General features: G+C 39.0%; 2 protein-coding genes across 2 annotated transcripts in view; one reads left to right on the forward strand and one right to left on the reverse strand.

The window, feature by feature from the left end:
* Window positions 1–5,478, reverse strand: part of Src2 (Src tyrosine kinase 2) — a 17,396-nt gene extending 11,918 nt beyond the window's left edge. The window contains 3 exon segments of the mRNA NM_001204710.1: window positions 238–401; window positions 1,841–1,962; window positions 5,063–5,478. Of these exon segments, the coding sequence (NP_001191639.1) occupies window positions 238–401; window positions 1,841–1,962; window positions 5,063–5,478 (702 nt within the window).
* A 516-nt stretch (window positions 5,479–5,994) lies between these two features.
* On the forward strand, window positions 5,995–19,294 carry LOC101859277 (replication protein A 70 kDa DNA-binding subunit). Its single transcript, XM_005109638.3, has 4 exons — window positions 5,995–6,473; window positions 12,211–12,350; window positions 13,055–13,918; window positions 16,818–19,294. The coding sequence occupies exons 1-4, from the start codon at window positions 6,167–6,169 to the stop codon at window positions 17,322–17,324; spliced, it is 1,818 nt and encodes a 605-aa protein (XP_005109695.1). The 5' UTR covers window positions 5,995–6,166; the 3' UTR covers window positions 17,325–19,294.
* Window positions 19,295–20,215: the final 921 nt, after the last annotated feature.

Here is a 20,215-nt window from a genome sequence, read left to right on the forward strand (position 1 = left end):
GGGGGTTGTTACAGAAACTGAAAATTTGAAAAACACACTGGACACATGTAAGGAAAGTTTCAGGGATACCATTTCTTTAAATCTGTCACCATACAAAGCCTGATGTTTAAAAGTGACGGATCATAAAACAAAAGCCCTATTTCTTTGATTCTCTCAAAACAGCCTCTACCTATCCCTAAAGCATGAACAGAATTAGTAGGTATGACCCACTCGGATTATACATTGACAATGCAGTACCTGAGAACAGGGTTTTCTGAGGTTGACGCACAAGCCATCTGAATCAGCACTATAGTGCTCTGCGAGGTCGGCTAAAGTCTGGAATGTAATTCTTCTGGCGATGAAAAAACCTCCTTCATCTAGCTGACGAATTCTGTAATGTTTGACTGTGTCTCCATCACGGACTGCAAAAAATCAAAACACAAACAAATCATTACATAATACCATTCGATATATCAAACCAAAAAGCAAGAAACCACTGCAATAATTGAACCACTTACAATTTTTCAACAGAGTGTTGCTTTACATGACCAGTTGCTGCTTGTGCAATTTGTTTATATTTCTTAAGCACACATGAGCAATGCGAGACTACACTGCAACGGTTCTGAAAACTAATGTAATTTATGAACAGTCTGCAGAACACAGGTGAATATCAGAGTGGATGGCCTTATAAAGCCAGTGCTTCCACCAGCTGAAGCTGAAAAGTAAGGAAAATTCTGCAGGGGGTCTGGCGGACTTTTAGAGGGTTGAAAATGGCATTTGGGAGCCTGTTTGAAGAGATTGCCAACAATCCATACTACCTATTTTTTCACAAAGATTTTGTCTTGTTTGAACTCTTCACACACATCTTTCCATTGCTGGCAATGTTTAAAAGTAGGTTCTCTTTCCATTGCTACTATAATTCAACTAATTTGTCATCGCACCATTGATAGAAGGCAAACCTGGGAATAATGGTACCTTCACAATACAGTTACCCAGCGTATACATACCCTAATTTTCCTCAATTTTCATGTCTAAATGTCGCATGTCACAACCTCGGAGCACCGCTTCGGATTATTCTTGATTTTAGCAGTTTTAGCACAAATTTCTTTCATCGCGGCCCTTATCGCGTTCCCGTGCCGTAGAATCTTTGCACCGATAAATTCTCTAAATCTAGGTAACAAATATGCGAAAAAGTTTCTTTCTGACAGTAATTTTCTGAGATCAAAAGTCAATATACTTGATCAACGCGCAAATTTTCCAGCCACGGCAACAATCCGAAGATGGACATACGGAATGAGGGAATGATAGAAAGGAGGAAAGTGGCACAAAAAGTTCGCCAGATTTGGATCAATCTGCAGGTAAAAAATGTACTGGCGACCAACGCGCAAAGAACGCATGGGGCACAGTGGATTAATGGCCGATGGCAGGAAATGCGCAGTCTGGCAGGTTTCTATACCGTAACAAACTATAGCGGAGAGAATTACTGTAAATATCCGTAACTTATACTATACAAGACGCTACGAAGGCGAGTACGGGTCTTTTGCTACGGAATTTCGATAGTTCTACGCTGTAACAGATTTTTACGGAGGGAGTTGATAATGATGGATGAAACAAGTACGGAACTGGCAGAAAGTATGGATTTCCGTAAAAATACGAAAGAGTGGAAGCACTGTAAACCATATATTGTCAAAAAACAAAGGAACATGGCAATTGGTTCCTCATGCAAATACTATAAAATATTAAGTCGAAACATAATCTAGAAGTCAGTCATGAAGTTCAAGGCATACTGACATTATATTCCACCTCTATATACTTCAACAATACCAAAAATTCACTCACACGAAGCCACCGATATGCCTACCTGAGAGAGAATAGTCATTGCGTCGACTTTCACTGTCTCGTATCAAAAAAGCACCATGCTCATTTTCAGGAGACAAGAGTTTCTTTTCAGCTTCAACTCTTTTAATCTTTCCAAAGTACCATCTGTAAGACAAAAAAAAATTTTGATATACCAAAAAAAAAAAAAAAAAATGCTTTAAAAATTCTTTTTACATCTCAAACAATATCATGCACATTTACCCCAAAACAAGATACAAACACATACATTTATCGTCAACAAGCCGTTTTAAGGTATCAATCACAGAATGCAATTTTAAACGAGAAAAAAAACCTGTTTTCATTCTTCTAACAGTTGTCTGCATTATAATGGTACATACATTTTTCTGGCTTTTTTCCTCAATCACATAAATTACAATTTGAATTGCTTCAAAATATTATATTATTAAAAGCTGTCCGATGTTAATTTAATTCTGTCAAAAATAACAATTTCCTGATTTTGAGAGAGTTTTTAATTCTAATGACAGACAGTGGGAAGGTGGGATGGGGCAAGACCAAGTTGGGATAAATTTATTTAAAAGATTTACATACACATTATGTATATAAACGAATAGCGTGGCAAAAGTCAATGTATCAGCAAATCAAATTTTAGTCCAGCCAAAAGAAAAACAATTTACCCTCGTTTCAGCTAAAACGATGATTTATAATGCGTAACAGAAACAGTTGGTTGACAGACCACAGGACCAATCACAAAAAAGTGTTCGAGGTCTCAGTCCATTCATCACGGTATCACCACACATTGTATGTCCTCCTTCATCTCACCTTATATATATAGCCACATCAGGTTCTTTACTGCTCCTGTCTTACACTCCCTCCCACAGCTGCCTACATAAAACATTTTCATTACAAATATGCCATAAATTGGGAACAACACCTCTATGCAGAAATTTACATACAAAATCTTCAGTGTTCTCTTGGTTCATTGTTGACTCTAGATGAGAGTATGGTTCGTATCCCCACAGTTGCATTCATACTGCAATAGCAACTGATGTCATCATCAGGTATATCGCGCGACTAATGTAATTACTACACAGATTTATCACAGAGATATTAAGAACCCGAGGAGCCTACAGATCGTTCCTTGACTAGATCCCCTAAAACAGACTAAAAGAGAAAAAGCACAATTTTAAACTTTAATGACTAATAAATTTTATTCCATCATGAGTATGAAAAGAGTTTTTAGAAAGTAGAACTGGAACAAAGCCTCCATGCAACATTGAATAATAGTGAAGTATTATATATTGTGTGTGCCACACTCTAAACTAAATCAAACTTTACCCAAACAGACCTACGGAAAGCAAAAGCTTCCCTTGCTTTTTGTAGAGTACACATTATTACATTACACACCAAATGAGAGTTCTACTTCTACAGTTAACTAAACGACCTCGCATTATTCTAATAGATAGAAGCAACAATTTATGTGTATGAAACAGGAATTACTAATTTACTTTCTAATGTCTAATAACCACTAAGGTTAAGGGAGACTTCTATAATATCAGCCTACTCCTACAACCACACAAATTTTCAGTGAACCACTTTATGTCAAACTATAAATGAATTACTAGGCCAAAACTTGGTTGACTGAGGCGATGATGATAACGAACAATAGGCCTAATTTATTAATTGATGATATTATTTGGAAGGTTACTGGTCATTTCATCATACGGTCATCTCGTCACACCCCAATTATGTGTGACGAAATGACTTCCCTTTTATCTCTCGAAAATTGTAATAGCCCAAGAAGGGCAGCATTTCCCCAGAAGTAATCCGCCCCAGTGAATTTTTCATATTAGGAAGGCTGAAATTTTCCATTCAAAAGGGTCAGGGCCTATATGCCCTATATATTGGCCAGCGCACTTCCCGGGTAGCCCGGCTCACGCCCTTTAAAATGGAGCCTACGCACTTCCAGGGCTTAATTTTAAAAAACTCAACAAGTTTGCAAGTTTGGAACTAGGGCAGAAACAACTGTGGGGAAATCTTTCATCAAAAACAACTCAACAAAACTCACCCAGTCATGAGCAGTGTTGCTGATTAGGAAGACACAATGACTCGCACCCCCCCCCCCCCCTCCCCTCCCGTCCTTCCATACATCCCCACTATGACAAGGTGCGTTTCGTGTTTGCAAGTGTGTGATGGAAGGGAGTGTATACAGACCCGGTAACCGGGAACAAAGTCACAAAGTATACAGACCCGGTAAGGGAACTCTTTTGTGATTTCGGAAAGTTTCAGCGCCCTCTTTGCTCAGGGTAGACCTAGATTCTTCTATATCTATGGCCTAGGCTAGATCTAGACAGACAGACATTATAAATCATTGATCTAGTTTCGAGGCTAGCCTAGACCTAGATCTAAATGAAGATTGCGGATGTCTTTTCGATGAACGATCGTTGTTCTTCCGTTTTGGAGTTGGAGGAATCACAATTTGAAGAAAAAAACAATGTCATAATTTCTCTCGAGCAGTCATCCTCTCTATTTCTCTCTCTCTCTCTCTCTCTGTCGCTCGCATTCTCCTTTTCTTTGTTTGTCTCTGTCTTTCTTTCTCCCCACCTATTTCCCACTTTATCTTTCACTCGTTCTCTCCTGCCAACTGGGGCATGTCATACATTTTGCTAGCACTTCCCCCTGCTCTCTCTCTCTCTCTCTCTCACACACACACACACTAACGGGTCTGGGCGCTGAAACTTTCCAAAATCACAAAAGAGTTCCCTAACCGGGTCTGTATACTTCGTGACTTTGTTCCCGGATATCGGGTCTGTATACACTTCGGTGATGAAATCCTTGTGGAATAGGGGTGTGACGAAAAGACCCTGTGACGAGATGACTGTGACGTCTTGACTAAACCGGGGTGACGAAATGACTGGTATTCATTTTTGGAAGGACTTCCGTAATGAGCGATCACCACAAAAAACACAATAAAGAAGCTAAGCCATAAAGAAGAGACCCTGACACTAACCCTTGCCTGCCTTAACCCAAACCCTAACCTAAACTTAACCCTAACCCCCTACCCCTCAATTCTACTCTGTCTCATAGTCATAATGGTCGCTTGTTACAGAAATCTTCCCTATTAATAGGGCCTAGATCTAGATCTAGATCTAGATCTACTTCTACTATTAATTTTATCATCAATAATATCGTTAAAAACAAAGAGTCAAGAGCAATGGCTTCAGACAGTGTACAACAGAAAACTTACGCTTCAGACTCTAAGCTTTTTAGCTTTGCAACATAATTAGACGGGATGTATCCTTCCTTCTTGGTTGTTTTTGATTTCGCATACCACCAGTCACCTTGGGTATCATTTAGTATCTCCAAGTGCTCTCCTTTGCGAAATGAAAGATCTTCATCAGTCCTCGCATCATAATCATACAATGCAACAAAAACTTTTAAAGGTCCAGTTGACGCAACTTCACTGTGTGCATCAACCCTGTGCTGGGGTGACTGGTTCAAAGGTGAAGCACTGCCCTGTGAATTGTTTGTGTTTGAGGCTACAGCTGTGCCTGCTGTTGTAGTAACAAGTGCACCATTTTCTGCTAGTCTGTGAGAGGGCGAGGCATCACCGGCAGTGTTGGAAACTGGCTTCGAATGGGATCCCCCGAAGCAGTTACCCATTATTTTAAAAGTAACATATGACTATCGAAGCTTATTCACGCCCAAATCTGTGAACAGCACACAGATATCGACACAAAAAGATAGACCTGTCCCATTCAATTCGCTTCCTGATTAGAGGACTGACGCATTGTTATCGCCCATCCGCAGCCATTTCCTTGATGATCTCAACATGCAACACAATGATCTGTCGCACCTTACAAAATTCATACGCAAAATCCGACAATTTTTTTGTCAGTTTGAATCAGCCAGTAGAAATCATGATTGTAAAAAAAAATACAATAGATACTACTATTCAATAGAATTGGATTTTTATTAGGATAATTGATGGATTGTAACTGTGGATTATTTCATGACATAAATATAACTACGCGTAATTTGGTTTCTTTAAGAATTTTCTCATGTATCATGCTTTTTGATTGGTCAGAATCTGCGAAAATCCAATTTTAGATCAGACAAGGCAACCAATGAACCAAGCTTTTAGCTGGTTCAGGGGACATAACTTTCTACTTCCTCTTTATCGTGAAAAATAGCGCGCCAGTCCGAAGTCTGAAGAGAAAACAAAAGTTGCTGTTTCAGCGCCAGTGGATGTTGTTAAAGGTGACAGTTAGAAGGCTGTATTTTTCGGTTTGCTTTGTGCTGTCTGTGTTTTAAGAGTGTGTTAAAGCCTGCACAGAAAACCATCGTTACAATGAAGCTCAGCAGTGGTGTCTTATTGGAGATTCTGAATGGAGCAACTCCCGAGAAGCCTGTCCTGCAAGTTATCAATGCAAAGAAAATAACTGCGCCCAACACTGTAGACAGATATCGACTGCTGCTTTCGGACGGGGATCATACGTATTCCCATGCGATGTTGGCCGCTCAGATGAATAAGTTCTTGGAAAATGAAGAACTTACAAGCTATTCTATTATTGAGGTGACCAAGTATATGTGCAATACCCTTGGTGAAAAACGTGTCATTATTCTGCTGGACCTAAAAGTCATAACCAGCGGTACTGGTAAGTATGCCCAGGCATATAGCATAGGCAAGGCCATAGAGAGTCTAGATCTAGATCTAGAATCTAGATATAGATCTAGATCCAGTTCCTAGTATAGTTAGCTAGATCTAGATCTAAAATCAAGTTCTAGATCTAGATCTAGTGGTGATCGGAGGCTAAACATGAAGCTACAGCACAGCGAGCACCAAGCGTCTACTTCTAGATGAGCTTTTGCCAAAAGGTGGGGGTGTTTGCTTAAGGACTTTTTAAATCAACCACTACTCGTGGTAAAATATGTTTTCTTCTGAAAACTTTATGTATATGGCAAGGAAATAAGTTGGTCAAGCTGCATGAGCAAGTAGATTGATGTGTGCATCTTATATCTCTACATAGAAAGATAATAGTACTAAAAATAGGGCATTTTTTACTCATCCTGAGTGCACACGTAATTGTATGTTAAATACAGAATATTGTTAATCTTAAACTATCAAACAGAAGTGCATTCAAACATTGAAAATAGTTTGTATACACCATCATAACAGCGTGTGTCCATTAAAAGGGTTTTATTTTTTTATATTAATGATGTTATTGCTGAGTAAAATTTATAAGTTCGTTCATAACTCGTGTCATAATTACATCATCAGACTTTCCAAGGTCTAGAAAACCCAAATCGTTAAACATATCATCCCGGGAAATGACCGGTATTAAACATTGGTTTGACATTGATCCATCAGAAGGGTAATTTTCCGCTCCATCGCATGGTTTTGCTTAAATATGACTTTGAATGAGATAATCCAGGTTTGTCATAATGATGTTATGAACAAACACTTTATGATATTTCTGCAATATACCATGTGAGGGACTTCCCACTGTTTCACAACATCCTTTTACATGGTGGAATGAACATGGAAGAGTATCGTGCTGATGACTCAAAAGAGAAGCGAAGAAGAGGCAAAAATATGCTTGTCATAATGGATTGTCATCATGTTATGAACGTGACAGTGTGTCATAATGGTTATGAACGAAACCTTATTCCATGTAAGTTACAGTTGTTTTGGGATGTATTTTTAATTTTAACCCAACTTGAGGATGTATCAGACCTTGCTTACATTCAGATATTTTGATTTTTATCATAAGTGTATGGGTCTGGATTTTAATTAGTATTTTACTTTTGTAGTAATGGTTATGAACGAACTACATTTTGTACTCTGAGGGCTTTCTAGAGTTGATAAACATTAAAAACATGTACACAGATACAAATTTTAAAGTAAATGAATGGTAAAAATATTATTTTTTAGGTCAAAACTGAAGTTTGTCATAATAGTTATGAACGAACAATTAAAGGTATTCTAAGGGTTTTTCAGTGATTAAACTTTGAATTCTTCCCACATATAACCTTATTTTGAGGAGAGTCTCATAAATTAAAACAATTTTATGTGAATGACAGAACAATAAGTTAATTTTTTGGGCCCAAAGTAAAATTTGTCATAATAGTTATGAACGAAACAGTGTGTCATAACGGTTATGAACGAAACACTATTCCATGTAATTTACAGTTGTTTTGGGATGTATTTTTAATTTTAACCCAACTAAAGGACAGAATAGACCTTACATACATTCTGATATTTTGATTTTTATCATAAGTGTATGGGTGTGGATTTTAATTAGTATTTATACTTTTGTAGTAATGGTTATGAACGAACTATTTATAGTCCACTTTATATATTTTGAGGGCTTTTCAGTGTTAACAAACTTTAAAAACATGTACAGAGATACATATTATGAGGAGAGTTTCATTTAATAAAAGTTTTAAAAAATGAATGACAGCTCAAAATGAGTAAATTTTTAGGTCAAAATTGAAGTTTGTCATAATTGTTATGAACGAACCATTTTAAAGGTATTCTAAGGGTTTTTCAGGAAATAAACTTTGAATTCTCCCTACATAAAGGAATCTATCATATTTTAAGGAAAGCCTCATAAATGAAAACCGTTTTATGTGAAAAACAGAACAATATAAGTAATTTTTAGGGGCCAAAAGTAAAATTTGTCATAATAGTTATGAACGAAACAGTGTGTCATAATGGTTATGAATGAACTTTAAATTTATGCATAATATGCCCTAAGACCAGTTTGCGTTTAAAAATAGCTGTTCAATCGTCTTCCATTTATCACTTGACTATAATTAGACCAGAGTGTTATTTTAGACAATTCTAGTCGATGAAACTTGATATAATCGATAGTATTTTGGTCACTTATTGTTCGTTCATAACTATTATGACACAAAAAAGTAATTTTATCAAAAATTAATAAAGATTTTTATAAATTGTCAATTCTATGTATTTTTGGAAGTTATTTGCTATGTCTCAAAATATAACATCAGCCTAGCTGAAGAAAGGAACTTTGAGTATTCATAAATTTGTGTCATCATTGTTATGAACGAACTTTTTGCTATTTCCGTCATTCAAGTCAGAATTACACCAAGACCATTGCATTACAGTTTTGGCAGTTACTGAGCCTGAAAGAGCAATCATTAGGTTATATAATATGGGTGATTAAAGAATTATTACATAAAGTTGATTTTGGACCTCATTTGTCACACCCTGGTATCCCACCTTTTGGCAAATGCTCAGATATAGATCTAGATCTAGACTAGATCTAGACTTGCACACTTAAACTTTACGAAGTGACTTTCTCCGAATGTTCGGAGAAATAGTGCCTAACTTTATTTTCCCGAACGTTCGGAGAAATAGTGCCCAGCTTTATTTTCCCGAACGTTCGGAGAAATAGTGCCGGCCTAAACTTTAATGCAGTTAATACTCTGTCCTTACTTGCCTTTTACTTCTGTTTCAATTTCACTTTCACTTTCACTTTCAAATCTATATCTAGATTTAGATCTAGAATCTAGCAAACAGGATTATAGGCTCACATGGACATAAGCTTGATGTGACTCGATGACATTTGAAGTGACCAAGGTTTCTTCGTCAATTGGCTGATTTTAGAAAAACGAAGTGGCTAGCCGTACTTAGATCTAGGTTTGGCCCTATCGACTCAAGCCTGTTTAGTACACAGGTCTCATTAGATTTAGATCTAGTAATTATCAGGTTCAAATACATGCAAGTCAGTAAGGCACCTTTTAGTTTTGTCTGAAATACAAATACTTTAGGCTTAGGCCACCTCTATTCTCACCCAGAGTGAGAATAGGGCAGGCGAGTGTTGTGGCTATTCTCACCCGGTGCGCGTTCACCCTAAACCACAGAATTCTACACTGTGATTACTGTGATAACAGAAAAATTGTAGAATTCTGTGCCGTGAACAAACGTTCCATTACAACTGTAGCCTACTAAAAGCATACAATTTTGTCTGTGGGCAGTGGAGAGAGAAAGAGAGAGGAGTAGCGCGAAAATTTCCGGGCAAAACAAAATGCGACCCGCGTAGTTCGGCTCGATTCGAAAAGCTAAATAGCCGTAGCATCTTTGTAGACAACCAAATTAATTTAATTTTGGGTTTTAACATCATTTTTTAACTTTGTTTTGGTCAATTTGATCGTCCACACCGATATACAGTATTCAGAGAGAGAGAGAAGAGGGGAGGAGTTGATCTTGCGAGAACTTCCGGGCGGTTGAGAATAGCCAATACTTTAGGCATTACAAACTAAATTTCATTTACAATTCAGCCATCAATATTAAGTATAGCTAGCCTGGCTGTCTACCGGTACTTAAGTATGGCTAGACTGCCAGTCTACCGGTACTTAAGTATGGCTAGACTGCCAGTCTAGCCGTACTTATCTTAGGCCCTATTAACATTAGAAAACAGGAGGTTTAAAATACATGCTCTGTCATCAAGGCACCTGGTTTCGTCTCAAATGCAAATACTTTAGGTACTGCACACTAAAAATGTATATTTACAATTCAGTAGGCCTATTTTTTGTAAATGGCCAGTCTAGCCATCATATTAAGAATAAGTACGGCTAGACTGCCAGTCTAGCCGTCATTAAGTACGGCTTGCCTCTTCCTTAGAAAAAAGGTAAATACTTGAACTTCTAAACACGGCCAGAGAATCAACAAGGCTACACCAGTTTGCCCTTCCCGTTTATGTGGGCCTATCTTAGGTTTGGCTTGCAATGGTTTCTTTTGTTTCAATGTATAGTCTAGCCATAGGCCAACGCACAATACCTTGAAGCCTCGTTTATGACGAACGACATGAGTGCTGGCTTCGGAGAAGGGGGTCACCGGGGGAAGCATGGCCAGCATGGTAGTCATGCATATTTTCATCCAGACTTTTCTCGCCCGAGTTTAATTTGTGTACGACAAGGGATGTCACTGTAAAAAATATATATACATCACGAACTCCCGATTCACTATTAGTATTATTGTCTCGTTCTAATCCCATGTGGATCTATGTTATTGCGTGGCAGAACAATAAACACAAGAAAGGCTATTTCAGTTGTCAGGAAAATTGACAAAGGAGGTTTAGTAAAGAAGTTGGAAGAGCGAGAGAGAGCAAAACAATAGAAACCACACATAATTGGAGAAACACTTATAAAGCTTTGCACAATAAAGGAGGCACAGCTGAATGAGAATGTCTGGTTTTAGGTGAGGCTAGTGCAAAGAAATTACAGCAAGTTCCCCTTTCAAATGATGCTGTTAAGAGACGTATTGCACGTATGTCTTCAAAAATTAAGGAACAGGTTGTAGAGATCAAAGCTGCCCCTATGTTCTCGTTCCAGCTTGACGAATCAGTTGATGTGACATCATGCTCACAGTTACTGGTCTTTGTGAGATACGTGTTTGAAAAAAGATGTGAAAGAAGAATTTTTATTTTGCTCCCCATTGGACACCACAACAGCTGATGTCATGAACAAGGTGTATCGTAATTTTTTGGAAAACAGGGGTTTTGAGTCGAAGAATGTGTGTGGCACTTGTACTGATGGTGCCCGAGCCATGATAAGATCTAAGTCGGGCTTTCAGACAAAAGTGCAAGACAAAGCACCCCACGCAAAAGGCATTTACTCCATGATACATAGAAGCACTAGCTTGTAAAACTCTCAATCCCACTTTGAAGATTTTTTCAAATTCAAGTCAACAGGTATAGGTCTAACCTAGCTGATCTTGGACAATGGCCGAAAAAAGAAAAATCTCTGTTCCGACCCAATCTTTGTTGCTTCCCTTGATTCTCTGACTCAGCCGATGTCATAACACTGTTCATGTATCCCTTGAACTACCGAGGCCGGTCCCCAAGAATTCAAGCAATCCGTGTTATACTGTACGAATGTTAAACATTAGATCTAGGGTAAATGTTTTATTTCACTCAAGCCCAAGCACTCAGACTCAGATGCGCTGCTTTTGGGGCGGGTCAAAGACAGAAGATCACACATGGCATGATCATGATTGAAACGAATTCTGAAATAGCTTTACCTGTTGAGAAGTGATCTGCAGTTGGCCTTGGGTTGTTTACATAATCTTGATAGTGGTAAGTTTCAAGGTCTTGGGTCAAAGTCAGTGGTGATGAACAGGGTAGCAGAGAAGGTAGGACAAGATTTTGGTATGCAAACCAGCACCTCTGTTTCTAACCTTAATCACAGATATGACCCGCGATACAACTGACTGGAGTGGCCTACCTGGTGGGGAATATTGATGCTTCGTGTATTATTTCGTCTGGAATGACTTTCCTTTTCTGTTGAATTTCATGTTTATGTTTTTACACAGTGTTTTAGTACTGACTTCATGGGTTTTTATTTTTTTTGCGTGTCTTTTTTCAGACGTTGGAGAAAGAATTGGGAACCCTGCCCAGCTGGGCCCAAATAACATTCCCAAACCCTCTGAGGTACAAAAAGTTGACAATGATAACAGTGTCCCCACTGCAGGAGCAAACAGCATAGCCCAGAAAGGAACATTGCAGGTAGGGATGGGATGTGATTGGTTTTTAGAATGATTTTTAACACTTGTGACTCATTTGTGTACCGGAAAGTCTTTCCTTTAATTAGCAAAAATTTGTCCTTTTAACGTGCAATAATGCATGGATAACCTTTCTGACTCCAGTTAACTCCGATACAATTATAAGCCCTGGTACATTGTATGCTCAAGGGAAAGAAAGATGGATTATGACAAACTCAAACACATGTTGTGGTTTGGGGGGGGGGGGGATTTCTGAAACAGGAACTTTTTTCTTTTTTAAAAAAATACATGCTTTCATTAATTTCATGCTGAAGAGGTACCAGAATGTTATTGGTTTGATTGAATTCATTCTGACTGGAGTCTAAAACATTTCATTCTAACGCTATACACTCTCTTGTTGAATGTCTCATTTTGATTTTATACAGTGCAGCCTCTCTATGATGACATTGTCGGGACCAGAAGAAAAAATTCATTATAGAGAGGCAACCAAAAGTTACTGACACTGAAAAAATGGCTACTCAGGGGATGTCATTATATCGAAGGTCATTATAGACAAGCTGCCCTGTCACTGTACCTCTCAGCTAACTCTTTTAAAGATTTTTCATTTATGTCACCTTCCTGTTGTCTACAACTTTTTGTTTTCGTTCCATACATTTGAATTATTTCTATGTCATTTTAATCGTGACTTCAATATATTTCTTTCATCAGGTGAAGAACAACCAAAACAATAACAACACTGTCATGGCAAACAACTCTTCAACGCCAAATACTCCAAACCGTGCTATACATGTGATTGCGAGCCTCACTCCCTACCAGAACCGTTGGCGCATCAGGGCAAGGGTTACCCACAAGTCTAACGTCCGAACTTGGAGTAACTCAAGGGGTGAGGGCAAGCTCTTCAATGTGAACCTTTTGGATGACAGCGGAGAAATCCGCTGCACTGGATTCAATGATCAAGTGGACAAGTATTTTGACATGCTTGAGGTTAACAAAATCTATTACTTTTCAAAGTGCACTCTGAAGACGGCAAACAAGCAGTACTCAACTCTGAAAAACGACTATGAGATGACAATGAATGCTGAAACCATAATTGAGCCGTGTAATGATGACGTCAGCCTCCCAGTTTTAACCTTTGATTTTGTTAAGATATCCGATCTGGAGAAATGCAAGCCAAACTCTAACATTGATGTTGTTGGTATCGTCAAAGTTTGCAACGATGTTGGTACAGTGATCGGTAGACAGTCACAGAAGGAAATCACAAAGCGAGACCTCCAGATCGTAGATCAGTCTGGAGTGGCTGTCAATCTCACTCTGTGGGGAGAAGATGCTGTAAAATTTGACGGCCAAGGTTACCCTGTTGTAGCTGTAAAAGGAGCCAGGGTTTCAGATTTCAGTGGCAGGTCTCTTTCTGTCTCTGGTGCCAGTCAGATGATGGTTAATCCCGACATAAAGGAATCCCACGTCTTGCGTGGGTGGTTTGAGAGTGAAGGCAGGGACCTCTCGTTCAGCACATTCCAGAGTGAGGGTGGCTCAGCTGGAGGAAACTCAACCAACTGGAAGATATTCCAGCAGGTAAAAATTTATCTTTTTTTGTGATATTGTAGTTGTAGATTTGAGGCTGTCTTCAAAACTTTGTTTTGAGATCATTTTACTGTTTTTACTCTTATTCTATAACTTAACTCACTTGCGACTGGGCCCTTTCACCAGCCACAAGCGTTGAAGACTGGCGTTTTGGGGGGTATTTCAATAAATCACCACAACTCTCAGAATTACCCTATTGTAATCATTTTTTGACACAGTAAAGTAACATTCAAGCTTAATCTAATACAAAAAACTAAAGTTGTCTAAGTCTAATACTTTAATTTGTATGATTTTTTAAAAATTGGCATGAATTTGAATTTCGAAAAATTTCCAGAGACGTGACAAGTAGAATGAAATTCACTGCAACAACAAAAATAAAAGTTCAAAGTGTTCTGGTTTGATTTGTATACATGTGCAAGTGTTTGGTGAAAATATAAAAGCTGGTCTGTGCATTGATTCAGACCCATACACTGAATTACATGAGACAGATGTACGGCACGACGTTGTGATTTCGTTGCGCGAAAAACAACACCGGTACTAGTGCTAGATCTAGCCCTAGAACTACGACTCGGGCCGTGTTCGGGTACATATCCAGGATCCTAACTATTAGACACATCATATTCTGAAACACTAGAACTAGTAAAACGTACAGAAGTATAGAAAACGGCGAAATTATGTGATTCTTGTTCATGCGACTTCTTCGACCGTTACTACGACGCGACTGTCGGATTACTATGAGCTGTATAGAAAAAAACAAAGCGCGAGTTCCGGTCTGTTCAACCACAGTTGGGGTCACTGTCCTTCACCTTCAATAACTTAAAAACTACCGGCCCCAGAGATACGAAACGAAATCTAAGTAGCTCAGGCTTGGCCAAACAAGGGTACGAGGCGGGTCTCGCGATCCGTGCGTGATTTGTAGAGCGAAAAAAAAATTCCAAAGTTGGTCACGCAGGGCTTGTGAGACCCGACGCGAGCGTCATGGCGGGGGTCACGCAACTGTTGTGTGACCCGTCTGAAGTGAGTTAACCCCAAAAAAATTCCTAGTCTTCTCGGATAAGGACTCAAAATTCTAGATGTCTAGTGTGGAAGTTTTGGATAAAACAGTGAAATCCTGTTATAACGAGAGGGAGGGGACCGGTGCAAAATGTCTGTTATAGCAGGATCGAGTAATAATTTCAAGGGAAACTGTAAAGTAGGCCTAATCTGTGAGTTTGATGTTCTGTTTATTTCCTTTTACTATCTCCCCTGGTGATGATTTTGTTTCAACATGACCTCTAGGTCTTACTTGATCAAAAATCGAATCAGTTTTCTTTCTCTAGCGCTAGCGATGTTGACTGGCAGCTCTGTGTTGGCGATCAGAAAGAAAAGGCGCTGGCCTATCACGCGATGCATTCTGCTTGTCTGCGCATGCCACACCTTCCTTACTCAGTCGCTCCGGCCTTCATTGTTGACACACGTGGGCTCTTCCATTCTTTGTTTCGCTAGATCACCAACACGTTTCTCAACCTGCGAGATTTTACATTATGTATAATTGGCCTATGCACTGTGCACGGCAGCAGCAATATTCCGCTATGACCGACTCGCATGTTTGTCTGATAGTGCTATAGCAGTATTTTATTTACAAAGGTAAAGAGGAGGGAAAAAACGGGGTTTTCGAATAGTGTCTTTATAAAAGACTTCTCGTTTTTTTTTCCGGACTCGTTATAAGTGGACTCCACTGTAGTATACTTTTATTGGAATAACACAAATAGTGGAGGTGGAACTTTTAAATGCTTAAAATATGGGAAACTTTTCTCAGCCAGAATTAATCTCATTGGTCAAATTAATGTTTTTAAAAAAAATTACTAACTAAAGTCACAAGGGGTGCATTGGTCATCGCCAGACATTGACAGATAAACTATTATTATAAATTATTATTAATTACTGTTGCGTGAAATATTTCCCAAGGATAGTCTAAGGTCAATTATTTTCATATGTATCAGTGGTGTGCAATCTCTGTTCTAACAAGTGCTTTGGCTATTGTGACTTTTGCTTTTTCCTTGTTTGTTTGTAATAGTTGTAAAGCGCATAGAGCATGCTCTTGAGCATGGATGAGCGCTATATAAATGCAATTATTATTATCATTATTACTCTTTGCAGCTGTTATCTATATTTGTGAAAGTTCGTCACTTTGGTCACCTAAAACTTCCGAACGACTTTACTTTCGAATTTGAAAAAATTATCGGTGGTTCAGAATTATTTAAAGGGTTCGCAGTTAAAAATATTAAGGACCAGGAGTCTGAAATCACTGTTGGTTAATTTTCAGTTTTTCATTAGTTTCGTTTAGATTTAATCTTTGGAAAGTCAGTTTTCTAAGACGCCAGTGTAAACAAGTGAGGCTTCCGTCCATAAGCAGTGCACACTGATTCCACAATGACTTGACGTTCGATTCTTTTGAGTCTTATCGAAGGGGTACCCAGCTAGTGCATAGCGCAACAACTTTTATCTTTACCACCAAACCCATGGGGGAAAGTAATGTAGACATTCAGACCGTGGGAAGATTTATAAGGACTCTGAGATACCATCAAAATGAGTTCAAAGTGTCTTACACTCAAATTCATGTTTAATTAACATGCTCTTGTGTGTGCACTCTGACGTGCGCACACACACACACACCCTTTCTTCTGCCTCGGGCTAGCATGCACATGGTCATACCTGTCTAAAAGAAGATGAAAAGACTTTTCAGTGTGGGTACAATTCTAGCCTTGCTTTTGCAGATCTGGGTCAGGAACCAAAGGCTGCTACATAACAAGTTACCTGTGTAGTAGTACATGGTGGGGACATGTTTTAACAGGACTAAAGAATTGGATGGACTTTTAATTTCAACTGATCGTTTTTCTCTCTTTTCCAGGTGAAGAATGAAAACTTAGGCCAGGGTGACAAGGCGGACTACTACACAGCCAAGGGCACTGTGATGTTCATGAAGAAAGACAACTGCATGTACCAAGCTTGTCCTACGGCAGAGTGCAACAAGAAATTGATCGATCAGGGCAACGGGCTGTACCGTTGCGAGAAGTGCAATCGGGAGTTCCCCAACTACAAGTGGAGGATGATTCTGCAGGCCAATGTGGCTGACCACTCGGACAACCAGTGGATCACCTGTTTCCAAGAGTCTGCCGAGCAGATGCTGGGTATCAAGGCCGATGAGTTGGGGTCTATGAGGGAGCAGGATGAGATGCAGTTTGATCAGGTGATGAGGGACGCGCTGTTCAAGCACTACATCTTCCGCATGCGGGCCAAGGTGGAGACTTACAACGACGAGAGCCGCCTGAAGACGGTTTGTGTTTCAGCAACTCCCGTCAACTGGCAGGAATATGGTAGGAAGCTTGTGGAGCAGATTGAGCAGTTGGGTGTGTGAAAAGTATGAAGACCGCTTTTGGGTGTTTCTTTGTGCTTTTCCCCCCTGTTGTATTGTTTTCTTTAACTTCAAGATGTATTGTGAAATACTTGAGACCAGTAGGAATGTTTTGTTTCGAGTAATCATATTCTTGGTTCTGTTATTTTTTTTCGTATGTACAGTTTAATTTCACCATAATATAATACCTTGCACTCAAAGCTAAGCCAAATTAGGTGCATACTTATTGTTTTGCTGACATTTAATTTTTGTTTTGTTTTTGCTTTTGTTTTGCTTTTTTTTCTATTTAAACTTTTTTCATTTTTATAGTTTTGATCTTTTCTTAGAAATATTTCGTTTTCTTTTTGGTGCTGGTGTCACATCAAGAGTAATTGGGGGGAGAACCCGTAAGTTGTGTACTGAGTAATAGAAAGGGTGTTTTGTTTTGGGGTTTTTTAATTAAATTTCCAACACCACCCTCCCCCCTTAATGATTAAGCAGTTTATAGCTAAGTGCTGGTACTGTGCACCTGCACTTTTCGTTCAATGTTTTGATTTTCTTTGAGAAATTAACTTGTGCTGTCTTAATACATTGCTCTGTTTTTTGCTGATGATGCCAGTAATTGACTAGCACACAAAGCTCATATTGTATCAATGTTAGACCTGCATGCTTCTAAATGCCAAAAACAAGTGTAATAAATGTACCTGGATAGGACCCTAGGTTCTGTTGATGCAAAGCTTTTATCGGTATGTGGCTTGAAATGGTTGTTAGAGGCTTTACCTCTCAATTTGTGTCTTCTTATTTTGAAAGTGGCATGATAAAGGTCCAGGGGACAGGAGTATGGCTTGTGTTTTAAGACCTCGCATCCTTTTATTTTATTTGCCGAAAACAAGTGTAATCATGGTGTACTTGGACAAGATCCAGGGTTCTGTTGATGCAAAACTTTTTATCGGTATGTGGCTTGAAATGGTTCAAGACCAAGGTCTGAGAAGAAAATCACATTTTGGGGTTGAATTCATCATAGGCTGTGTTGTCCCTTACAACAAGGTACAAAAGCAGTAGCATACATGAAGGAATAAAGGCCATTGCTGTAGTTGTGCTGATCCAAGAGACATATGTGAAGCGTGTTGACAAAATGAGTTACTTCTCGGGTTCAAGCCTTTTAAAAAAAAATAGATACATCATTTTTATTACATCACACTTATAGGTGAAGTTTTTACAATTTATAAAGTATGAAATAATAAAAGACATGTCATAGTTTAAGAAAACGGCGTCAATAGAAAATCTACAAATTTGACCTTATTGTCGATTTTTGGCCAATATCTCCATTTGTCGATTGCGAGAAGTAACTCATTTTGTCAGCATGCCTCACATATTAATAATTAAACTTTTTGATGTAATGTAATACAGTTTATAAATAGAAAAGTGGAAGGTGGAAGTTAAAGTCGCAGAACTGACAGTTTTTGGTGCATTGGTTACCATATAATATTATGGGCTTTGGTTTTATAGTTCTGTATCATGTATGTGAATAAATTATAGGTGCAGAGGGTAGAAATACAACGAGAGAGGGTCCACTGCATTGTTTTGCTGCTGTGAGGTTGCACTGCTTTGTTCTTGATTTTTTGGTAAAGTACCCGGTAACACGGGCATTATTATTAGGTTCTCAAGACGTCAAGGGTCCAACCAATGTAATTAATGTGTAGATTTGGTTTCTCTCAGCTGTTGTTAAATAATGTTAATGTCTTTCTTTCTTTTTAGGTCAAAGTTTTGTATATTGGTAAGACACTTAATAGATAACTTACTGGCACAGTATAGGTTACCAGGATTTGATATTAAATCCCTACACCGGTAGTTTTGCAGTTTTTCTGAGCTAAGACTAAGACTTCTTTGCTCAGACCTATCATCAGAGTCTGAAATTGAATTTAAATGATTGCCATTATCATTATTGTCATGTTACAAATGGGTTGCGTGTATTGTTGGAACCAGTCAATGATTGAATAATGATTATCTTATTTGATCCTGTCTCCAAATTTGGTGAATTCAGTGGTAGTGTAGACACTCTAAAAAGGGATTTGTATACAAAATTTAAAAGGTTAACTCACTTGTAATTCTTGTTTTTGCATGCCATTAAAAAGTACACTGAAAGTACTTACTGCAAGCAGTATGGGAAGCTGTTTTAATTTCAAGATTCAGGAGGTTTTCAAAGGGGCTGTTGCAATAGTGCTTGACACATACAGTCGAACCTGTGTAAGACGGAATCCCAAGGGAGCCAGAAAAAAAATTCCGTCTTAGACAGGGCAATTGGGGGGGGGGTGTCAAAGGCCCAGCAGGTGGGGTGGGATCAAGGATCGCTTGTCCGATCAGCAAGCAGTCATCAAAACTTCACACCTCTCAATTGCTATCCTGTCTGATAATGACATGCGTCAGTCTTACTTATCCAATTACCACTAGTGCTTGCCTTTCAGAGGACCACTGTTTGCAGTTTTGACCTATTAAAAACGGAAACATTTGAACATCTCCTTTGCTTCCACCCTTAGCCCCACTTACCGATGTAACAAGCACAGTCAACCAATGCCGCCCCTCACTGCCATCAGGTAACGTTTCAAGGAACTCTTTTCTTGGCTGGCCGTACGATGAGGGCGGCAGGCATTGGTCAATCTAATTTCACACCTCTGGCTTCTGGCTACCCAGGAAAGTTTCCGTAGTGGTTCGCTACTCAAGCACTCTCATGGGCAGTCGTGAGATTTCACACCCACACTACCCTGACCATCTGCGTCAGCCAGGGCTCACATGATGGGATAACATCTACCCCCAAATTGAACCCCAACTCCCCTTCCTCGCCTAGCAGCATGTCCATGGCACTAAGTTTAGAGCCGGTGGAACCAAACTTGCAAGTTTTGTTTCAAATCAGGGCT

The sequence above is a fragment of the Aplysia californica genome, unplaced genomic scaffold (genome assembly GCF_000002075.1).
Source record: "Aplysia californica isolate F4 #8 unplaced genomic scaffold, AplCal3.0 scaffold00799, whole genome shotgun sequence".
NCBI classification, from domain to species: domain Eukaryota; kingdom Metazoa; phylum Mollusca; class Gastropoda; order Aplysiida; family Aplysiidae; genus Aplysia; species Aplysia californica.

Coding starts and splice junctions, on each gene's coding strand:
- LOC101859277 (XM_005109638.3), top strand. CDS start 6,167: ATGAAGCTCAGCAGTGGTGTCTTATTGGAGATTCTGAATGGAGCAACT. Junction 6,474..12,210: donor AGTCATAACCAGCGGTACTG/GTAAGTATGCCC, acceptor GTCTTTTTTCAG/ACGTTGGAGAAAGAATTGGG. Junction 13,919..16,817: donor ACTGGAAGATATTCCAGCAG/GTAAAAATTTAT, acceptor TCTCTTTTCCAG/GTGAAGAATGAAAACTTAGG.